The sequence below is a fragment of the Octodon degus genome, unplaced genomic scaffold, assembly GCF_000260255.1.
Source record: "Octodon degus isolate 3935 unplaced genomic scaffold, OctDeg1.0 scaffold00317, whole genome shotgun sequence".
Lineage (NCBI taxonomy): Eukaryota > Metazoa > Chordata > Mammalia > Rodentia > Octodontidae > Octodon > Octodon degus.
In genome coordinates this window covers 1,026,933-1,050,403 of record NW_004524893.1, presented here as the reverse complement: position 1 = coordinate 1,050,403, position 23,471 = coordinate 1,026,933, and the positions used below count along the sequence as shown (strand labels likewise).

Below are 23,471 nucleotides of genomic sequence, written 5' to 3'. Positions count from 1 at the left end.
AAATGGAATGGAAATAAAAGCAGTATATATTAACTCTCATTTATCCTCAAGAGAAAGAAGGCAGAGGCAGAAGGGTCCCTGCTGTATGATCCACTTCTCTGATCTCCTGGAAAAGGCAAAACTCCAGAGAAGGACACAGGCAGATCGGAGGCAGATCAGACGTTGACGCCGAGCAGAAGGGATCTTTCAGTCTTGAGAACTGCTTTTGATTGTAGGGGTGGTTAAAGAGTATCTGCGTTTGTCAAAAATTAACCAAGTGTACCCTTAAAGTCAGTACATTTTATTTATATGACACTTTAAAAAGACAAACTGAAACACAAATTCCTGCCTAGCCTCCTCTCTTTCTTATAACTAGCAAGTATAAGGAACACTACTCTGAAGGCTTATAAAACCAATCCTCGTCTGAGATTACCAAAAATATTGAAGAGGAGATGATGGACTCAAGTAGCACCATCCAATACAACCATCAGTCACCAGCCTGGGTAAGTTTATACAGATTCCACGTAATTTATAAGCCAACTCTTTACTGGGTGCGGTGGCACACACTTGGAATCCCAGCACTCTGGAGGCTGAGGCAGGAGGATGGAGATTTTGAGGCCAGCCTGGGTTATAGAGTGAGACCATCTCAAAACAAAAACACAAACCCCAAGCAAACTAAACACGCTTCATCTTTGACCTTCCTGGCTTCCCTGTGCAGGATGGTGACTGTAAGGCCATTTCAGCTTTTACCTTTCATAATCTAGTAGCAGACAGGGCCAGTCTAGGGCTTTAGATGGAGGGGATGTAAGGATTTCAAGAATTCAGGACTGGAATTGCATCCTGGAATTGCAGAGTCAAACTCATTCTCTGCTCTTGGGCTGTGAAGGTCCCAGGTGTGGAGAAAGGACGGTGCCACCTGGGGGCTGCTGCTTCTGTGATGCTCAGGAAATGTGCTGCCCTCTCTATCCCTCTGCTGCCAGCCTGCCCTTGCCCCAGAAGGCTGCTTGCTGGAACCTTCACTGTCACTCCACACTGGCACCTGGCACAGCATGTAAGCATGTGTGTTCTTTGCCAGGGTTGCAGGGATCCAGTCAGGATCTTCCACAGCTACTTTGTGTAATCCCAGGGTATGGGCTGAGCATTTTCATCCTCACTAAATTCACATGGCAAAGTCCTGACATCCAAGGTGATGTTGTTTGGAGGCAGCACCCTTCTGAGGTGGCCCTGAGGCTCATGGGATTTGCAGCTATATAAGAAGAGCAAGATCCTGCTTCCCCCACACGTGCATGTGCTAAATCTGCACGTGGACCCAAGATGCACCATCACCTCCTACCATGTTGTGAATCTCTTGTCCAGCCTCATGTGTGACCCTGTGATCAACCCAGAGAGAGTCCCACTATCTCAGCATTCCCCTACTCTGTGCCTGGTGGCTAGCTTGGGCTATACCTCCCACCCTAACAGCGGCTTCATTTTTGTGTTTTGAGACAGGGTTTCACTATGTAGCCCAGACTGGCCTTAACCTTGCTGGGTATCTCAGGCTAGCCTCTAACACCTGACTCTGCTGCTTCAGTTACCTTTGTGCTAGAATTACAGGTCTGAGCCATGGCTCCTAGCTCTTCTTCTTTGCTATTAATAGGAATGCTGCAGTAAATATTCTTCTTGTTAAACCTTTTTGAATATTCATTATTTACCCAATTTCTAAAACAATTGCTGTGTCACATTACAGGTCCACTGATACCACATTTCAATTTGTTTTTTTAGTTTTAAAAATAAATATAATTAGATAATCTTCCAGAAAGCCTGTTGCAAAAAAGCATCTCCCTACAGTGTTCAGAGGGCTGTATCTGGGATAAGTTTTGTTTCACTTCACTGCCTTTTCCCCCTATGGAATACCCTGGAGTGTCATTTATGCTTTTCAAAGCAGACACATTTTTGAGCATAAAACTGAGATGCTATCCAGTGTGTTTTCTAAGCAGCTTCCTCCCTCCCTGTGTCTCAGCTGGGATGGGCCTCTGTGGGTCTTTCCAGAGCTGTGCTGCTGCGAGTTCTGAGGCAGAGAGGACACGCTTGGAATTCAATAGAACCACGGGGGCACAGAGGCAGACAGCTGGCACCTGACACTGATCTCATCTCGGTTTTGAGCTGAGTGAAGAAAACACTGCCAGGGTCACATTCAGGAAGAGGCACACCTACAAGCCAATATCCATAGGGAAGATGTTACCCATGCTGGCTCAGGGAAAGCCACGGGGAGGTTCAGCACCCTCTGACCCAGGCGCAGTTAATTACAGCTTGTTCGCCTTCCTGTTGTCTGGACTCTGTCTCCCTCCCTGCCCTCCAGGACAGTGCTGGGGAAGACTTCGGTTCCCTTGAGATGCTGAGTTGACAGCAGGTGTTTGTAACAAATTCTCAGGGGGAAGACACCCCAGATACACTGTTGGCACATGAAGATGGCCAGCATTTCTGAAATCTGAGCGTGTGCCACTGACCTGCTTTCCTGTGGCCTAATCTGGGATCCCGGCACTGTTCCCTCTGCTTCCTATCTGCACCACATTTTCAACATGACCATGAGCCTCAGGGCTTTCCTTTTGTCTAGTTTTAGGCTCTAGTATATGTATGGCAGAAGTGAACTTTGAAGATGCACCAGTCAGCAGGACCTTTATCTAGACATCTTGAATATCTCCCAAGCCCTGATAAAAATTATACCTCTCAGAGAAGAACCCGATCGACACCACTGTTGTCATTCTCAGTTAATGCAGAAGAGATGAGGTCTGAGAGGCATCCTCGTGCTGCAGTCACATGGCAAATTCTACAGTTTGCCAAGGTCACATATTTGAACCTCACTCTGTCACAACTATTCTGTGTTCCTTTAATGTCAGGTGATGCTGGGATAGTTGGAAGCATTTTGGGCATCTGGCTAAGAGGATCTTGCAGCATAGTGGAATATATTTATATTGTTTCTGGCCCCTTCTGTGAGTAATCACCTTACTAACTCACCTATTATCAGAATAGCCTCAGGGAAATGCCTACTAAGCACAAGGAGCTGATTCAATTTGGCAAGTGACATGAGGAGCAGGGTCCGTTGTCACACCTCAAAACAGACATATGGCCTTACAATGCCCAGGAAGTACAAAGCCTGGATCTTTCCATTTAGCTTTCTTTTGAGTCTCACAGGCCCACAGCATTTCCTGGCTTCTCCTCACCAGCACGGCCAAGCGGCTCTCACATGCTTATGAGGCCACGCAGCCGAGAGGCTCAGGAAACTTGTGTACTCTCATAAATCAAATGCGAGTCACAATATGATTTCCCTTGTCAGATGCAATGAAGTCAAGAGAGATAATGGGCCAATGAGCCCGGAGCACCATCTAGCAGAGGACATGGCCAGTGCCAGGTTTGATATATTGCCGATCGTTATAGACACAGCCAGCTTCCCTGTTTATGACAACTCTGTCCTGAATTGGTTGGTACGCATGCTAGGCTGCCCAACATGGTGAGCAATTGATAATTATCCTCTGCCTACCCAAAGCATGTAGTGTACATAGGAAGCGCTCAATCATTGGCAGCCAAAGACAGACCTAGCTGGTTCTTAATTGAACAATGCAGACCCAAGTATTAGTTGACAAACGATACAATGCCCTCAGTCTGGACAGTATATTTATTCTAGCTGATAGGTTCTGGCCTCAATGCAAACTGCTAAATTATCATGGCCCTGATTCAACATGGCTGAATCACAAAAACAACAGCTTATCTTCCCAGAGACCACCTCCTCCTCCTCCCCCACCCCAGTTCTGGATACAATTTACTTTCACCTTTCCTGCTCCACTAGAGAGACCCCAATCAGCTCCCTAGGTGTCACCAAACCTGCCCCTCAAACTCTACTCCCAGCAAAATTCCATAAAGTCCTCAGCTTTCCATTGTCCTAGGTCAGAGGAGCCCCATCTCTCTGCCCTGCCTTTGATCCTCTCTGTGTCTTTTTTTTTTTTTTTTTTTTGTCTTGTTTCATATTTTAGGGAAGTGTCTACAGGGTGTTCAGGGTCTCACTACTAGATCAGACTTGTAGTATTCCACCTGTTTACAGTCTCCCAAGAGCTGGGATTACAGGCGCACACCACCACGCCCAGTCTCAACTGCCATCTCAGCACACCCCAGGGGCAGGGGCAGGGCCAGAACGGCAGGCCCAGGGATCGAACCCCTGGCCCCTGCATCTGCTTGCAGGCGCTTTAATCTGTTGAGCTATTTGGCCGGGCCTTCTGTGTCTGTAGAGTCAATAAAGGCCTCTTTTCTTTCCTCTCTTTACTGCGCAACCAAAAAAGCTAACACCAGCCGCTTAGATTATTTTCCTTAACATGTACTAGTGTTGAAAATTTAGAAAATCTACAAAGTACAAAGAATAACTTAACTGCTATTATTGTAAATGCTTAGCCACATATAACTAGGATATTATGGTTATTATCTAATATATATTTATGCTGTATATTGTACTTTGAAATATGCATTTAAAAGTGTAATGCTTCCTTAGCACTTCTCCATTTCTTTGAATATAATTTACAAATATCAGTTTATTGCCATAATAATATTCCTCATTAGAAAATGGTGATAATTAAAAGTACTATTTCACAGGGTTATATCATGAGGACTGAGAGCGTTAAGTCATAGGAAGCTATTTTGGCGTGTAAAAAGCTCAGTTAACTTAGCTCTTTCTTAGGATAACATACAATCAAACCATCGTCAATGGACTTTGAAACTGTTCTCACAATTTTGCTGTGATGAGTGATGCTGGGCGATGTTAATTTTTGCTGATACTGTCTTTGTAAACTTTGTGACTGTGGAAACTATACATTTTAACACTAATTCGGTTATTTTTGCGCAGTTGGGGGTGGTGAAGAGGGGAAGTGATCTACCTGAGGTCACAAACCACGCTAGCTGCAAGAAAAGTCCCAGCTGGTAGAGCGTGTGGGAAAAGTAGGGAAAGAATTGGGCGTTGGGCATACAGCTGGGCCGGAAGAACCGAGGCCAGCTGGGCACAGGGGGGCGGGGCTGCGGGCCAGCGCCCGGGCCTTGCTAGACCTAACCCGCGGTTGCCTGGTAACCTGGGCGGCGCGCTGTTCGAACGGAAGCGAGGAGCCAATCAGGAAGTCCGGGGCGAACCATTCCCGGGTGATGGGGGTAGGGGCGCTCACTTCCCTTTCCTCCGAGCCCGGGGAACCTTTGCTGCGGTGGGAGCTGGCGGGGCGGCACGGGGACGGCTCTGAAAATACCCTGCCCTCCCGGGCCGCGTGGGCAGCGGCCGCTCCAGGCCTGGTGCAGCTGTCAAGCCTCACTTGTCCCTGCGGGAGGAGCGGGACTCGCCTAGCGCGGGCTCCAGGTGAGCCGCGGGTTCCTGGAGTGCCGGCTCTGGCCTGAAGGGCGCAGTCTCCGAGCGCTGAGGGTGCGTGTTCGCCCGACGGTGGGGACGGTGAGGCTCTGAGATGCCAGTGTCCTCACCAGCGAGGTCTGACACAGAATCGGTTTCTAGCTCTACCTTGCGCCCTGTAGTCGAGGCACATCCAGATGTGCCTTGAGAAGCCCTGATTGGCAACCGGTGGTCACTTTCTCAGGCCCTGGCTCTGGATCCCTGGTCCCCGCCCACACTGTTCTCCAGGTACCCATACCGGTTCTGGACCGGTCTACCTTTTCTCAGATGGTGGGTTGTCACAGAGCTTTTCTGGGACCTTCTACCTACGGGGTTCTGAGTTTGAGGGATGCCTCTCTCAGAAGACCTCTTTTTGACAGTCACCCAGGATTGACAGATTTGGGCCAGACAGGAGGTGGTGGCAGATTTTGGGAGTCACTGCTGGTCTTTTGGGTGTTTGCTTCGGGTTGGGGGAGGGACAGTCTCTAAACCAAAGCCAGGAGTCACAGGGACTTTGGAGTTGGGAGTGGAGCCGGGACCCTCACAAGTGGAGCATTTAATATGAGACCAGATAGTTGTTGGGTCTCCTGGTTGCTCTGCCAAGGTTGGTATTGTTGGTCTCCTTTTGCAGGCGGGCAGACAGAGATTCTAAGAAGTTTGAGCCTCTTTCGTAAAGCCACAGACTTGGCAGTGCAGGTGGACTTCCAGCCTCTCTGGCTTTACTCTTTGGTCTTCGATACAGAATTGTAGGATTTGAGTTTTGAATCTCTTCAGAAGAGAATTACTTAACCTCTTGGCTTTGGGGAGAGGAGCTCAGGGAACTTAGAAAGAAAGTCTGTCATTCGTTTTTCTTTCAATACGTATTTACTTCGTCTGTCCTGGCCTCCCCCTTGTGTATTTCCTTTTCCAATGCTGTGAGCCTGTGTACATTTTTCCCACTGGAAGGGGCTGGATGCTCCTTACCAGTGTGAAATCCAGGGTGTCAAACCTCTAATGGAGATAACCAAACGTCTGCCTGCCATAGCTGTGTGCCCTGCTGGTAGGAGGTCAACTCAGACAGCCTCTTTGGAGCGGGCACCGTCCCCACTTGGTGCACTGCTGAGCAGTGGATTTGTAACAGACAGAAACCGGACAGGGGAAGAGTTGGCATCATGCATTGCTGAGCGAAAGTGCAAGGGGAAAGCGATGCACCTGGTGCAGTGCGGTATGCGTGAAAGGAGAGGATGAGCTGGTGTCCATCCTTGTATTCTCTGGAGGGAGACAGCTGTCTGGCCAGAGTGGTGCCTGTGAGGAGGACAGCTGATGAGGCAAATTTTGCTGTTTGGTTTTTTACTTTATGCTCTCTAAAGGTTTTGTGTTAAGAGTCACGTGCATGTAGCATTTCATTGAGAAACCATTAAATGCACAGTTAATGATTAAATATATGTAAAATCATGAGCTCACTGCCCGGTGTGTGATCCGTCACCAGCTTGCTGTGTGACTCCGGGCAAGTCTCTTCATGTGTGTGGGCTGAGAGAACTCCATGATCGTGAGCTCAGGCCCACTCAGAGGGCAATCTAGGACAGGAAGTGGGCTTGGCTGTGGGTCTGTCCCAACCTACACACTCCCCAGATTGGATGCCGTGCCTATCCCACAGGCCTTTAATTGGCATCTCTGTCATTCAGACTCCACTGAAAGCCCACTTGTCCTCATTTTGCCATCTTAGATGTGAACCAAAGGCCAGAAGATGGAGCTGGTGGAGCTGCTCATATGGGTGGGCCCAGCAGGAGTGCGATGCCCAAGGCAACCACATGCACAGCCCTCCCACAGCCTGCTCCTCCCTCCCTTCCTGAGGTTTGTGCAAGGCTGCCCCTGTCAAGGCTGACTCCTGGGCAGGCTAGGGCTTGGGGCTTGGGAAGACTCCAGAAATAGCTTGGGACCTGGCATGGCCCTGGAGAATGCCCAGGGTGTCTCTGACCTGGACAGCTGGGCTGAAATTGAGCTGGGCTGCCCTGCTGGCTGACCCTCTTCCCACTGCCTGGAGCCTTCCTGATCCTCCTGTGGGGCAGGCAAAGGCTTCCCTGTCTACCAAGCCTGGGTCAGCTTCCACTGAAGGGAAAGAGCGGAGCAGGTGGAAGGGAGGGGAGAGAGTTGGTGCAGAATGTTGTAGAAATGATTAACACCCAAACCACACCCCTTATCCCCTAAGCAAAGGATGAAAGTCATCAACATGTCTTGAGTACCTGCTGTGTGCTCAGTGCTTTATAGGGGTCCACTCCTTCAGTTGCCTGCTCTCTCTGATATAAGATAGTTGTGAATATTATTTCCACCCTTCAACTTTTTTAATTTTTAACTTTTTTAGATACTGGGGGTTGAGTCCAGGGAGCACTGAGCTACAACCCCAGTCCTTTTGGTTGTTTTAGTTTTGAGATAGGTGTTGCAGAATTGTACAGGCTAGCTTTGAATGTGCCTCAGTTTCCCAGGTAGTTGGGATTATAGGCATGACCCCTGTGCCTGGCTGTTGTATTTTCCATCTTACAAAGGCAAAGCTGAGTGCAAGAGGGGTTTAAAACCTTGCCCAGAGGCAAAATGTGAATCCAGGGAGTCTGACTCCACAGTCTGCACTCTGTGTGTGTGTGTGTGTGTGTGTGTGTGTGTGTGTGTGTAAAATCAATGAAATTGGCCATCTTTACCATTTGTAAGTGGAACTTCAGTGGTATAAGTAGTTTAACATTGCTTTGCACTTCCCACCACCTCCAACTCCAGAACGTTTTCATCTTCCCAAACCGCAGCTTCATTCCCAACAGAATAATTTCCCATTTCCCTAGGTCCCTGGCAACTACCTTTCTACGTCTGTGATTTTGACTATTCCAGGTACCTAGAATGATACCTAGATACCTACATGGACAGGAGCGTCCAGTAGTGTCTGACTTATTTCACTCAGTGTAATGTATTTAGGCTTAGCCATGCTGTGCCATGTGTCAGCATTTCCTCCCTCTTCCACCTGAGTGCCACCTTTTGTTTGCCTTTCCTTCACGGATGGACATTTTTGTTGGTTTCTCCTTTGGCTGTATTGCTGCTCTGAGCTCAGAGGGAGGCATTGTTGTGGGTCCTCTTTTATATCTAGGGAACCTGAGGCATGGAGCAATTGCACATCCGATAGGTAAAACTCTTAGGTAATCCCTGGTGGAGCTGAGATTTGAGCCCCTGAAGGCTGGTTCTTGGGCCCCTGCTGCACCAGCAGGGATGGCTGGGAGTGCATCTGGTAGCACAGAAGCAGAGTTCCATGTGTGGTGTCTTTGGAGATAGGACAGGGTGCATCTAGAAGTGACCAGAGCCCCGCTATAATGGGAACGGGACAGGTCTGGGAGGACCAGCAGCGAGGGGAGTTTGCCTGGCCTTTTCTCCCCTTCCTTTAAGATGATTACTATTTACAAAGGTAGAATGCTAAGTGGCTGTGAAGGGAATGGTAGGCGCTCCCTTCTCTAGTGAACCAGCTGATGGCTAAGCTTAGGCCGGACTGTTGTCCACTGCTCTTGGTTGGCTGCACTAGAGCCAAGCAGCACTTGCGTGTTGTTCATGACTCTTGTGTTTGATCTCTTTCTCCTTTTCTGCTTTAAAATTGAGGTATAATTGACATACAGACAAGCTGTCTGTATTTAATGCACACATCTTGTTGGGTGACTTAGCGCCAGTCTAGCTGCTTGGTCAGTGACGTTTCTTCTTGCAGTTTGGTCCTGAAGGAGACTCCATGAGCGGTGTGATGGCGTCCAGTGGGAGGCCAGGAAACACGTGATGGATTGGTGAATGTCTGAAATGACCAGATGCAGCAGATACCTAGAAGAGATCAGGAGGGCTGAGACAGTAGCCAGGAGGGCGGTTGGAGGAGGTGGCTTTTGAAAAGAAATCTGAAAGCCTAAAGGGAAGGCCCTAAAGGGAAGAGGTCAGGGAGAAAACAGCTGGGGCAAGATAGTTCTTCACCTACTCAGGACCAGCAGGAGAGCTTTGTGGCTGGACCAGGAAAGAGGTGGGAGAGGTCGGCAAGGACCAGGTTCTGAGGGCCACACTGGGAGGCTGGATTGTATTCTACGAGAACCATAGGAAGGTTAGGTGTAGCTCCAGTAAGATCTAGTTGGGAGAATATTTTTATTATTGTCCGCATTCTATAGCTAAGAAACTGAGGCCCCAAACCACAGGCAGTCAGTGCCTCTGAGGTGGCTCCTTTTGGGGCTCAGGAAGGAAGGCTGAAAATTCTTTAGGAGTTTCATTGGGGATGCATCTGGTGAGTGACCAAAGCTTAACAACACTGGAATGGTTTTCTACCTTACCTTCTCAGACCCAAGCATGGGGTCAAATTCTGGCTCTGCTGTTTATCAGCTGTGTGACTCCAGGCAGGTGGTTTTACCTCTGTCCCAGTTTTTCCATCTGTATAATGGGTTTAACAGTAATACCTACCTCATTGAGTAGCTGTGAGAATGAAATGAGCTAACATATACTAAGAGCTTAGAACATTGCCTGGTACAAAGTGTTCAGAAGAGACTAGCTCTTCCTTATTTCATTAGAATTGGTTGCTGGTGCTTTGTAGTTACTGCTGTTAGTGTCAGCAGGTAACTCCTTTCTTCGCCTCCTGTTGTGGCTTCAGTGGAGGGCCAGGTGGCGAGCCTGGAGCCCATGGTGGGAGACAGTGGTCTTGTGTACCCCTCCTTAAAATTGAGGGCTAGAAGGTCCTCAGTGAAGAGGAAAAGGAAAGCTTTCCAAGTCACCTCTGGCTCCTCCTGCCTCCACTGCACTCCTGCCCTACCCCTTCCAGACACAGGAATGGAACGAGACTCTCTTTGGCTGCCCAGCTGTGAGGCTGGTACATGCTTCCTTCCCTAGACTTCAGGCTCCTAGGAGAAAATGGCTCACCTGAGTGGCAGAGGTTTTGGGGTGTCAGAGGGGATAATCACTGTCCTGGCAAGGTTTTTTCCTGCAGGACTGCAGTCTCCTCTGGAAATGGGGTTATAGTGTGCCTCCCTCCTAGTATCCTAGTTCTGACCATTGTGCCCACCCCTGCTGGCATTAACAGTTTGCACAAAGTATGGCCACCTGCTGGCCTCCAGGGTCACACTGGCCTATCCCAGTAGTGGGGGCTCCCCTCATTCATAGAGTGGAGAGCCAGCAATCTGTCTGGGGACTTATAGATAGAAAAAGGAGGCATTAAGACTTGGTGTGGAAGGAAAGGGTCCAGGTTAGACCCCCCCCATGCCCGTGGGCAAATGACAGCCCTCTCTGCCTAGTTCTGGGATGACTATACAGCTTGCCTCACAGGGGTTGGGGGAAGATTAAAATGCTTTTAAGTAATACCAGGAAGGGCATTTTCCTGTGCCAGACCCAGTGAGCGTTCTCTGCTGGTCCTGAGACTGTGGATGCTGTTTCCCCATCTCTAGGATGGGTGTATGTCCTTAACCCTGGGGATTTTTTGCTGCGGGAGAAGCTGTGAGCCCATCAGGCTGGCCCCAGGATGAGTGTCCCAGGTGAGCTGCAGGGGTGAGACCTGGTTCTGGCAAGGGCCAGCTGTCAGTAAAGCTGGTGGGGGAGGGATCAGGGACTGCTCCGGCCCCTCCCTGGCTTTTCTTTCCCCTTTTCCGGTATTTCGGTACTTGGGCGGCGATTCACCTGCCCACTGCTGCCACCGGAAATTGCGCAAACTCGGGTTACCCGAGCCCCAGGTGGGCCGGGCAGGAGCAGCATAGGGCAGCTGCGCAGGCGGGTGCAGCCAGGTATGTGCGGGAGGGGGCAGGGCTGGGGGCAGGGCTGGGTGGGGGATACCCGGGCCTTGGCTCCCCAGGGTGGTGGAGACTAGGCAGGTGCTCGCTACTGGACTTTAATAGGACCTCAGGATCCTGCCTTCTGCGTGCTGGCTGGTTTCAGAGTCAGCCAGCCCCTCCCAGAGAGGAGCAGCAGGCCGTGGGCGTCGCACAGCATGCTCAGTGAGGGGCTGTGGGTGTCTCTGCCCTTCTTTGCTGCCGGGAGGCCCCAGGATTGCCCCCAAAGTGACGGAGGGCAGAAGCCAAAGTGGGGATCTGCGTTTCCCTTACTTCCTCGTGAAGCTGAAGCCAATAGAACCCTGCGGAGGGGGCAAGGCAGGAGCACTACTATGCTCCCCGGAACGCGGAGGTGGCTCTGGATGCGGCGTTGGTGGGCATCCTTTGAAAATTGGTGGCTGAGCCTTTGGGCGGGGAAAGGAGGCCTCTGAGGATATGGAGACCCACCTGGCACCCGGGACGCCGGCCTCGCCTCGCAGGAGGCTTGCTTTTGTCCACTCCTGGCCGGGCTTGCCAATCCACACACTGAAGCCTGCATCGTGTACCTCCAGACTCTGTCACGACTCAGGCGCAGACATACGCTTGTGGAACCGCTTAAAGATCCTGGCGCTGGGCTTCAGTCTTGAGTTGTCAGAGCAGTTGTGCAGACAGTGAAGCCTGGAGTGCCCTGCTTTCCCCCAAGGCCAAGGCAGCTCCTCCACCTGTTTGATCTTACACCGCCACTGTGACCCAAAGACTCTGGGAGCTCTATTTTTAACTGCCTTCCACAGATAAGGAAACCAAGGCTGTTACAAGGGCAAGGGCTTACGCAAGGTGCAGTGGGGGCGGGTGGGCGATCGCCAAGACCCTGGGTCAGTGACCCCAGAACTAGGTTTGCCCGACTCCTGTCTGTTCTGCCCACCAGAGGGGACCCTGGAGCCAGCAGGCTCAGTAAGGGGGTGGGCACAGGAGTAGAGTGAGACACTTATGCTTTGGTACTGCTCCTCTGACCTCTTTCCTCCCACAGTTTCCCCATGGTGCTGGGGAAGTAACCGCCCACCCCAACGGGTTGGACTGGTTTGGGTGGCTGAAGCCGCCAATATGGGGGTGGGGTGGGGGTGGGGACAATTCAGGCTATCTGGACAGGGCACAGCAGTTCTGGGCAGAATCTTCCCACTGAAGTTCCTGAGGTTTGTCTTGAGTGGGGGCCTACTTTTTCTATCAGTCCACCTCCCAAGTAGTACTGGCTCTGGTCCAGCACCCCAAAGTCTTCTTTCCATTGTTGCCAGGTCTCCAGCTGAGGACTGGCAGAGCAGATGGAGCGGGGCAGATATATTAGCAGATGTGTTTTGTTTGTCAAGTGTATGTGCAGCATTTTTAAAAAGGGTGATTACTGAATATGCTCACACTTAAGAATCTGAAGTTTGCACACACTTCTGGATCTCAGTATCCTGGAACACAGCACCGACCCCTGGGGCCCCTTGCCATATGCCCACCATGGGCCAGTGCCCCTTTTCTGTTTATCACAGTCTGGCAGTGCATATTGAGCTCCATAGACATCTCAGTTCAATAACTATTTGCTGCATATCTACTCTGTGTTGACAGGAGTATCATGAAACAGACCCAGTAAACAAAACTAATAAAACCTCCAGCCTTGTGGAGTGATATTTTAGGGTGTGAGGGACAGGAAAGCATGAAATAACCACAGACGTGATACGGTGAAGATGATGGGGGAAAAAGAAACTGTGTATGAGCCAGGGAGATGGCTCAGTAGAATAAATGTTTCCCTGGCAAGTGAAAGGGCCTGAGTTAAATACCCGGTTCCGCCGAAAAAAAAGAAAAGGAACTGTGCATGTGTTGGAGGTGCAGTATTTAAGGGAGAGACAACTGGCATTAGTGTTCTTAGTGTCAGTCTCATGTGAATGTGTGTCTTATTTATCTGTTCTGGGACCTAGAGCTTTCACTTTTTGGAGTTTTCGTTTCTCCATCTGCAGGAAGGGGTAACAGTGGCTGACAGGCTTATTGGTTTCGGGAGAGCATGATGTCAAACATCTGGCATGTAATGGGGACCCTCCACCATGCAGACTCCCTCTGCTCTGGATTTTCGGAAGTCCCCATGAGGCCATCCAGCACAGCTCTGCAACTTGGGTAGGAATACTTCTTTTGAGATGCCTGCTGCAGTGACCACTGGTTACCCATGGCTGTTGGCAACTTGAAATATGGCTAATGTGATTTATGAACCAAATCTTAAATTTTTAGTTAATTTAAAGTAAGGTTGAATAGCCATAGAGTGTTGGTGGCCATTGATTTGGAAAGCCCTGAATGGCGGGTCCTTCTGCATCACCTGGGCCAAGTACTTTCTTCCTTCCGTTTTGCTGATGAAAAGATTGGGGTTTGGTGTATGGATTTTATTGTGCATTACCAAGGGCCTGGCAGGGGCAGGGAAGAATGGTGGGGTCACCATGGGCCTTAGACACAGGGTCAGAAATGACTGGTTGCCTGGGGCATCAGGCCCTGGTGCTTGGGTGACCATGTGGACACCTCTGTAGCCAGGCATGCCCTCCTGCCTGGGGGTGCCCATCCCATGGATGGCTGGATACCTCTGTGTGGGAGGCTATGTAATCATGGGCATTTCCACTTTCCTTGCAGCATGTAGCGCTGGCCTGACAGGCATCAGTGGGCCACCTTGCACTGTGCCTTAAATCCCAGATTGCAAGCTGACAGGTAGCTGTACTCCACTGGGGCATGGTGGGGATTTTCTGCTCTTTCCTTATATACTCTGTTCCTGTGCCTGGGGCCTGCCAGGTCCAGGCAGGTAGGTGGCATAGGGAGCAGCTTCCTGCCTGGATGGGTAAGAGGCAGAGATGGTACCAAGCTTACTGGGCAGCCCAGGGTGGGGGGGCGTTGGAGACCTTTCTCCTGTCATTTAACCTGATGCCTCCGCTGGATGACAAAAGGTAGAGTCAGCTCTCTGTGTTAGTTTGAGCAAGGTGATTGTCTTGGGAGCATCAATTTCCCCATCCTCAATGGGGTCTATGAGAGGACTTAGAGACCCAGCTGGCTGGTGCTTAGCATGGAGCTTGGAGCCTGCAAAAGCCGCCTTAAAGTGGGCCTTGTCTTTATTCTCCAGTACCCTTTTTCTTTCTCTGTGCTCAGCTGGGTGGGACTGAGGTGGTGTGGGTGGGGCCATTTGCCTTTCAGTCGTGATTTCCTGCTTGCTGATTGGCTCCCTGTGAGGGAGAGGTGTGGCCTTTAGTTTATAATGGGGCAGGAGTCTTCCTCCTGCAGCCTTGCTGAGCCTTTGTCTGAGATTGTTCAGCTCCTTTTCTTTCCCAGGCTGCAGCTGCTGCCGTGTTCAGCCTCCAGCTCTTCCTGAATGTCTGACTCCTCATTTCTGTGGTCTCTTCAAGACCCAGGCCCTCAAGGTACGTGACAGCCATGCCGGTGGACACGCTGACCCCAGGAGCCCCAGCCACTCCTGCCCTTCCTTTCCGCCTGCAGACCAAGGTCCCCGGCTACCTGCTACGGAGGCCATCAGATGGTGGAGCCCGGAAACCCAGTGCTGTGGAGCGCCTGGAGGCAGACAAAGCTAAATATGTCAAGAGCCTACACGTGGCTAACACCCGCCAGGAGCCTGTACAGCCTCTGCTGACTAAACAGCCTCTCTTTAGCCCAGGCACTCGCCGAACGGTTCTCACACCCAGCCGCAGAGTCCTGCCTGGTCCTGGCTGCCGGCCCCACTTAGATCTGGACATCCTTAGCAGCCTTATCAACTTGTGTGATAGCCCAGTGTCGGCTGCTGAGGCCAACCGCACCCTGGGACAGGCAGAGGGAACCCCCCAGCGACCCCCATCCACCACTCCTCGCCCACTGCCCAGTACCACTGCTGTCCGACGAGTGGATGTTCGTCCCCCACCTGTCTCACCTGCTGGACTCTGCCCATCACCAGGCACAACTGTCACCTCCAGCCCAGTCCGGCCACCAGGTCTGCAGCGTTCCAAGTCGGACCTGAGCGAGCGCTTCTCCCGGGCAGCGGCTGACCTTGAACGCTTTTTTAATTTCTGTGGCCTGGATCCGGAGGAGGCACAGGGGCTGGGGGTGGCCCACCTGGCTCGGGCCAGCTCTGACATCATGTCCCTGGCAGGGCCCAGTGCTGAGCTAGGCAGCTCTGAAGGGGGCTGCTCTGCCCGCAGCTCTACGACAGTGGAGGAGCGCACCCGGGAGCGGGTCCCCTATGGTGTGTCCGTGGTGGAGCGAAATGCCCGCGTGATCAAGTGGCTGTTTGGCTTGCGGCAGGCACGGGAGACCCCTGCAGCCGAGGGCTAGGCCTCTATTTGACATGGAATTCGCAACAGGACAGATCTTGGAGAGGCAGCTGGCCCCTGACCACTCCTGCAGCATTCCATGTCTGGACAGACCAGAGACGGTCCCTGTGTGAACTTGGTATAGCAGCAAAGGCTGACACCTAGGTCAAGAATGGAGAGGGTTACTCCTGACCTTGGACCGTTCTGCCCCCACACAAGGTTTCTGGCATGAGTGAACCCCTACTTGTCTCTTCTGGTGAGGCTGGATTTGGGGCGTTTAGTCCTTTACCATTGAGAGTAAGGGGCCTGGGGAGCTACAAAGCCTGTCTACCCAGTGGCTCCATTTCCTTCTTCCTTCCTTGGTCTCTGTCCTTTGGTGACTTCCTTTTCCTTACTAAGTTGGGCCCTGCCTCCTGGAAACTACCCCTGGGGTGAAGGCAGGGGAAGGAGCCTGGCTATTGCTCTTCCTGATTTTTGGCAGCTGGTTTAGGTGGGTAGAGAACAGGAGGGACTGGCTAGGAGTGTGTACCACTCTGTCCTTCCTCCCTTGTTAATAAATGCAAATGCTTTTTTTCAAGGGCTGGGCCTTCAGATTCTTCTGTGTTTACAAGGAAGAAGGAGGTGGGAGAAGACTTGGAATGGGGCATTTGGAATTGAATAATTGCTTAGCCTACGGTCTGGTGGGTTAGGAGGTCAGCCACAGGCCTGAGATCTACCTATGACAGGGGCTCTAACTCTTCTGAGAGGCTGGCTCTTTCATAGAGGAGGAAACTGGGTCCTGCTACAGGGAGTGGGGACAGAGCTGGGCCCAGAGCTGGGGTCCTCCTTCGTATCAGGAAGGAGGCATGCAGAGGCAAGACTGTCAACCATGCACTGATCTCTCCAATCCCCAGCCTTGAAAGTTCCACCCTTCCCCACCCCTGCCTAGTTCCCAAGTGGGCAGGAAGCTTAGAAAGGACAAACCCTGAACTTGAGGGCACAGTAGGGTGGGAAGCGGGAGCTGTGAAGGAAGAGGAACCTGGTAAGGATGGCACAGAGAGAGTGGCCTTGTCTTTAACCCTGGGAGATCCTGGAAAAGTCTGGCTCCCTCCTGGGCCTTGGGGTAGTTGCTGGTACATCCTCCATGGGTTGGGACACCCTCGGCCCTCCATGCTATGTTTCAGAGTCTGGAAGGAGGTAGGACAGAGCTGAGAGGTCTTTTCTTCTCACTCAGATTAGTTACACTAGTGGGCAGCTAGAGCTGGAATGGACAAAAAAGGGAACAGCCTGGGTGGCCTGTCTCACCCACCTCTCCCCAGGGTGGCAGTGGGAGTGCTGGTGGTGTTTCCTCTGTGGACTGTAGCACTCAGAAACAGGAAGTGCTAATGGAGGTCTGCTGACAGGTTTGATGTAGGTTTTATTTTAAGCATAAAGAGGAGATTTCCGTTGGGCTGTTGACAAATATCCAGATCAGCCCAGCTGTCTGTCTGTCTCTCCAGACCTGGCCTTCTGGGGCCTGGGAAAATTACAGAGAGGAGAAATTGCGTAGCAGAGATGAGCTCATGAGGATGGGCTTAGCCCTCTTTGTGATGATGGAGAGGCTGAAGCACAAGGAGGGCTGTGACCTGCCGGGGGATGTCCCTCAGCATTGACAGTGCAGGAGCTGGATCTTCTGGTCCTGTGCTGAGGAGTGATGGGAATGGGGAATAATCTGGGTCACTCTGCAGACATGCTGCCCCTGGAAGTGTCAGAGACTACACACTGGGCAACCCCACTGGACTCTGCTTCCTTGCCCCTTGCTATGATCTGCACCCCCTGCTCCCCCTGAATGGGGTGGGCCGGCTGCCTTCTGCATGTGAAGAAACTGAGGTTGCAGTCTCAGGCCTCAGGGGAAGGACACCTTGAACCTGCAGGAGGTGTTGATGCTGGGCTCACTCTTTTACTGAGTCCTCAGGGTGCCCTTTGGACTGTCGGGCATATTGTCTTACAACTTGGGGTAAGGGTGACTTATGGGCTGTCACACAGCAGGTCTGCAAAACAGTGGGAGGCCACCCCCTGGTCTGTCAGGACCCCCATCCCAAACAAACAAACAGCAGCAATGCTGGAGTTCCAGTTTTCTTCAGCATCCCAGAAGCCTGTCCTGCTGGCCATTGGATTAAACACTTCCTGGGTGCCCAATCTTGGAGAGGACAGACACAGTCCTGCCCTGGTCCAGGGCAAGAGAAGGGGTGACAGAATAGCAGGCCTGTCACTCCCACAGTAGGAAGCAGATGTGTTCAGGGACTTCTGTCTTATGCGACAGCTGCTAGGTGGGGCTGGGGTGGGCTGGAAGGACTTCGGAGTCTAAGCAGGACAGCTAGGAAGGTTCTTAGAAGGGATGGTGGTGCCTGACTGAGCCTTGATTTCTCCAACAGTACTGTCTGGTCCCGGGAATGCTTGCCTCTTCTGGGGTCCAGAGCCTCCCAGCCTGCAATCCAGGGATCCATGGAGAAGGCAGGCTGGGTGCCCCTCCTATTCCCCCACCACACTGGGGTCTCTGCAGAAACAGCCCCTCTATTGTTCCACTTTCAGTTGGAGTGTGAGCCGCCCTCCAAGGCCTGCAGCTGCTGCCTCATCTCCTGAGACCATGGGGCCTCAGAGCAGCTCCCGCAGGCCTGGCTGGCCCCAGCTGCTTGGCCCCTAATTAGCCAGAGATGAGATCTGCTCCTGATGTACTTCCCACCAGCTAATTATATACATGCGGAGTGCAAGGCAGGCAACCTGGCTGCTCACTTCTGGCGTGGAGGTGGGATGGGTTTCTGGGAAAGGACCCCCTCAGTTCGCCCTTCAGATAGAAGTGGAGTAGATGGTTATGTTTCTGATACTGAGGCCTTCCTGGGGAGTGGGGTGACTGGTGAACTCAGAAGGAATGGTTTAACCTGTGGAATGAGTGTGTGCATGCGTGCGTGTGCCCCCATCCTGCCTGACATACCAGACACAAGGAGCAGAAAAGGGCAGTGAGTTAGGCTAAGGGTCCCTGGGCTCTGGAGTTCTGGGTAGAACGGGACACAGGTGAGGGTGTGGTGACAGCTGCCCTCTGTGGGTGACTTAAAGCTGTGGGTTCAGCCAGGCCCAAGACAGAATGCTCCACCCAGGTACTGAGCAATGGTGTCATTTTCCAAGTACTGCCCTTAACTATTTCAGAAATTTCAAACAAAGAAAAGTTGGTAGAATTGTACTGTAAGCAATCATAACACCTATCTACTAATGCATAACTAATATTTTGCTGTATTTTCTCTATCAAAGATGTGCGCATTTATGCAGCCTTCTGCCCATCCCTTAATGCAACTCATTTATTTTTAGGCTTATCAGAGCAAGCTGTGAGCATCAGTGTGCTGTTCCCATGGCATTTCCACATACATATTATTAGCTAGGGTTCAATATTTATTTGTGCTTCTTTTTTTGCTGAAGGTAAAGTTTGTATACAGTGAAATGTTTAGCCTTAAAGGTATCACATGCTGATTTCAGACAAGTGTACACTGCACCCCAGTCCCCACTCAGGATATGAAACATCATTGTTGCCATGGAAAGTTCTGTGTTGTCCTCCCCTGCTGGTTCCTGCCTCTCCCTGGCAGATATGTGTACAGATTTAAGTAAATTAAAGAGTATTAATAAAAACATTCCTTCACCCCCATCATTTCCCTCTGTTTTGCAACCCAAAGGCGGCTGCCTCCGACTCTGTATTTACTCTGGTACTTTCCTCCATATTTCTAAATAGTGTTTCTTGCTGCTGATTAAACTCAGTCAAATACTGACACACTTTCTGGTCCAGTGTCCTCAGTGTCACTACTGCAGCCTGACTCTGACAGCCCTGCCTTTCTAGCCGTGTGAATTTGGGCAAATGACTTAGTTGTCTTTGTGCCTCAGCTTTTTCATTTATAAGCCAGAATTATGGGACTGTTTAGGCTATTGCATTGTTAAGAGTCTGAGGTGTGAAGCACTTAACGTAGCACACAACCTTTTTATTATTATCAAGGAGGATTGGGGCTGGGGAGATAGCTCAGTAGAATAAGTGCTTGCCTGGCAAGCGCAAGGGCCTGAGTTCAATGCCCGGTTCTGCCAAAAAATAAAAATTTTGAAAAAAGGAAGACTGAGATCTTACCCCTCCTCCTACATTCTACATGTAATGTGATTTTTCATTAAATGAATGTATAATGTTATTTATGACTGTAAATACTGTTTCCTGATAAGCCGTGTCATGTATTTTGGTTGCATTTCCTTTCTTGTACAACTCTTGTTTTTCCTGGAGTTAGTGTCTGCTGTGGTTTTTCATTTATCCAGGTCTATCTTAACCCATCCTTAATTCTTTCAGTCCTTCTATACCCTGTCCTGCCTATAGTTACATTACACACAGCAGGTATTTTATTGGCTCCACTTCCTTCCTGAAACCCTTCAAGTGCTTTCTCTCCTTGCCCTCCTCCTTTCAAACTGGAGCCAATTTCAAAAATTGAATCTCTAGAACAAGCTGTGAGATAAGCATCTATGAGCACCTACTGGGTGCTGCACTGGTGCTGAGCACCATGGCAGTGGAAGGCGATGTCCCCAGGAGGGAGGAAAGCACAGCTCCTGCCTGCCCACATTGCTCCATTTACTGGGAACCTCTCATCCCCTGTGGGAATCCCAGGCCCTCCAGGAGCCCAGGTTTACTTGTATACAATGGGTACTGTTTAGCTGTGCTGCAGCCATTCCCTGTCTATGTGGCTCGGGGCTCTGTTGGGGTGCTACATATAAAAGCTTATGTGGTACTGATCTCCTTATCCCTTGAGGGCTCTGGGAGAGAGGGACCTGGGGAACGGCAGGGAGCAAGGGCAAGTGGGGGTAGGCTTCTTAGAGGAGGAGGTCAGGACACTGCCAGGTTCTAAGGGCTTCACTGAGAACTCTGCTTCTACTCTGGAGGGAAGGACTGCTCACCTGGCCAGCCTAAGATAGCTGGGCTGAGACATGAAGCATCAGTAGGAGTTAGCTAGGGGAAGAAGGGGTAGGAGTGGGACAGGATTCCAGATGCAGGGATGTGCAAAGGCCCTGTGGTGGGAGGACCAGCTCTAGGAACAGAGAGGTGGCCAGTCAGACCTGGAGCCCCAGGGCCAGGTCACACAGGGCTGTGGGAAACTTTGAAGAACCTGAGAGTCTATTCTTCCTGAACTAAAACCCAATGGGCACTGTGCTCACGATCTGGATCTGTTATTCCGCAGGCTCCCCTTTATCCGTCCCTCTATTGTGCCAAGCTACTCCGTTCCAGAAACACATTCCCACCTCACCAGGCCTTCCTGCCTCAGCGCCTTTGCACTTGCTGTTTCTTCTGTCAGTTCCAAGGCCACCCCATCCACAGACATGGCTTATTCTCCCCTTCAGTGTGGGCTTTGCCTACCTGTCACCTCCTGAGAGAGGCCTTTCTGACTACCACCGCCTCTGTCCCGCCACGGCTGAGCCACCAGATCTGAGTTCTCTTCCTTTCTTTGGTTTGGTTTTCTTTCAGCACACCTGTATCCCAGCTTTCATTAGACAGAGGCTACATCATGTATCTCTGTTCTGCCTTCCAGAGCGTAGCCCCAGCAGGCAGGGACTGTGCTTTGCTCTGGGTGGTGCCCATCCTTGGGGAGTGGGAGGTTGTCTTAGGTACTTTCCTGGTCTTCAGGACTCCTACAGTTCAAAGCAAGAGAGTTTATTGGGCTCAAGGTGTTTAGAGTTTCCACAGTAGGCTGGTTCCAAGGTAGGAACAGCAGGGAGGAAGGGCCCGTTCTGGAGGAGAGCTGCTCACATCACCAAGCAACCTTGAGGAGCAGACAGGGAGATAAGTCCTTCCAGGGCACGCCCCCAGTGCCTGCCTCTTCATCAGATCCTGCCTACCAACAGCACATTCACCAGTGATGATCCCACTGATGGTTCCAGTGCCCCTATGTCCCTGTGCGTACACACAGTCTGTGGGGGTGATTCTTATTTTTTATTTTATTTTATTTTATTTTATTTTATTTTATTTTATTTTATTTTATTTTATTTTTTTCTGTGGCCAGCTCAGCCCATTCTGGGAGAGGGGCTGGCGTGGCATGTGGTGCCAGGGATGGAACCATGGTCCCTAGGCTTGCCTAAGCTTGCCTAAGTAGGTGCTTTAGATCACTGAGCTATCCTACTGGCTCCTGTGGGGGTGATTCTTGATCTCGCTGTGACTGAGGTGTCCCATAGACATTTGCTGAATGAAGGAACAAGAGGAAGAGCAAGTGAGAGGCACAGTGGGAAGAACTTCCCCTGAAGATTAGGGATCTGGGTTCAAGTTCTCACTGGTTGACCCTGATCAATGGTTCCCTTTTTCTGTTCCTCAGTTGAGTTGTGAGACATCTGTGGTGTCTGGGGAAGTTCTTCAATCGGACAGGCAGGCTCTGGGCTGAGGAAGGGTCAGGGCCTATGGAGAGGAAAGGAGCTGAGGCCTCTTCCCGGTTGTCTGGTGTTTTAAAATAGCCTGGTTGGCCTCTGCTCTCCTGTGGCGTCCAGCTGGGGCTGAGGCCCTGCTAGCCTCGCCCAGGGTGGGAGCAAGGCCTCCTGACAGCTGGGCCAGACAGTTCTGGGAGGTTCTTAAAGACAAAACAGATCTGTTGCATGCCCCAGCTTTCCTCCCCACCTTCATGGGATTAATCCCTTAACCCTCCCCTTCCTGCAGCCTTTGCGCTTGCGAAGCTTTTCCTGGCTCCGCCTAATTTCATTCCTGCCCAGTGGCTGCTTTCCTGGTGGGGACACTGAGGCTCTGAGAGGGCAGCTGCCTCACTGAGGTGACACTGGGAGGTTGGAGAGAATGAGGTAGGATCTGAGCCCAGGCCTGTGTGGGGCAGGGCACAGAGAGGGAGAGGGAGATGGAGAGAGAGAAGAGGGAGAAGAAGACTTGTGGTCACGCAGGGCCTCCTTCCCCTGCACTGCTCTCCGGGTGTTGATCAAGAGCATCGGGGAGTAGGGCCAGCCGAATAGCTCAGTGGATTAAAGTGCCTGCAAACAGGCACAGGCGCTGGGGGTTTGATCCCGGGGCCCCGCTATGCTGGCCCTGTCCCTGGGGCAGGCTGAGACTGGGCGTGGTGGTACACGCCTGTAATCCTAGCTCTTGGGAGGCTATAAACAGGCAGATCACTACAAGTCTAATCTGGTAGTGAGACCCTGAACACCCTGTAGACCCTTTCCAAAAAAAAAAAAAAAAAAAAGCATCTGGAGTGAAGTAGCCTGGGTTCTCAGCCAACCTCTGCTACATCCAAGCTGGGTACACTGTGGGGTCCCCTTCCTTAGAGTCTTCTGACAAATGCTTTAATCCTGGACACTGTCAGGCCCAATATATGCATCACACAGGTTGTTAAAATAAATATTTGAACATCAAACTGTTAGAAGAGTAACATACAGTCCAGGTAATGAATGCATGTCAGGCACTGTAGGCACCCCTTGTATGCGCTAGATGGACCAAGGGTACAAGGGGAGCTTGCCCTGCGAGGGCACACCACATGGAGCAGGCATCATTCTCATCTCTGCTAGCTCTGTCTCCGAGAGCAGGAACCACCGGCCCAGGGTCACAGGGATGGAAGGCAGACCCCAGTACTTAGCCCTCTGGGTGTTATGGCCTCGGGCAGGTGTCTGGGTCTCCATGACCTCCTTGGGTGGGACAGTGTCCCCGCCCAGTGTCACCAAGCAGAAGCAGCAACACAGAGGGCAGAGCTTCCAAGCTCTTCTGAGAAGCATGGCCCTGAATCATATTAGTATATTTTATGCTATCTCTGCTTGAAGTACTAAGTGCTTATAATTACTTTAATTCAAAAATATTCCACAACTGAGTGTAAAATGTTGATTATGCTGTTCTTTGTACAGCAAATGATTATTGGAAATACCTATCCATGAGAAGTAGGTAAATTAATGAGGGCCTAGGCAACAGGATCCTATGCAGCCATCTGAAAGATGACCCAAATATGCCAGCCTATAATTGTGAGATCCATGAGCCAGTGAGATGGAAACAGGAAGTCTCGTCCTTAAGCCTTAGTATCAGCATGAAGT

General features: G+C 51.1%; 1 protein-coding gene across 9 annotated transcripts; it reads left to right on the top strand.

The window, feature by feature from the left end:
* Nucleotides 1-5,179: 5,179 nt before the first annotated feature.
* On the top strand, nucleotides 5,180-19,615 carry Fam110a (family with sequence similarity 110 member A). Of its 9 annotated transcripts, none has more exons than XM_023707901.1 (4): nucleotides 5,180-5,341; nucleotides 10,777-10,863; nucleotides 13,783-13,857; nucleotides 14,544-19,615. In XM_023707901.1, the coding sequence occupies exon 4, from the start codon at nucleotides 14,572-14,574 to the stop codon at nucleotides 15,457-15,459; it is 888 nt and encodes a 295-aa protein (XP_023563669.1). In that variant the 5' UTR covers nucleotides 5,180-5,341; nucleotides 10,777-10,863; nucleotides 13,783-13,857; nucleotides 14,544-14,571; the 3' UTR covers nucleotides 15,460-19,615. The 9 variants fall into 9 exon arrangements, with proteins under 9 accessions (XP_023563669.1, XP_023563664.1, XP_023563665.1 ...); XM_023707896.1 differs by having other exon boundaries at nucleotides 14,470-19,615; XM_023707897.1 differs by lacking the exon at nucleotides 10,777-10,863 and having other exon boundaries at nucleotides 14,470-19,615.
* The last annotated feature ends 3,856 nt before the right edge of the window (nucleotides 19,616-23,471 follow it).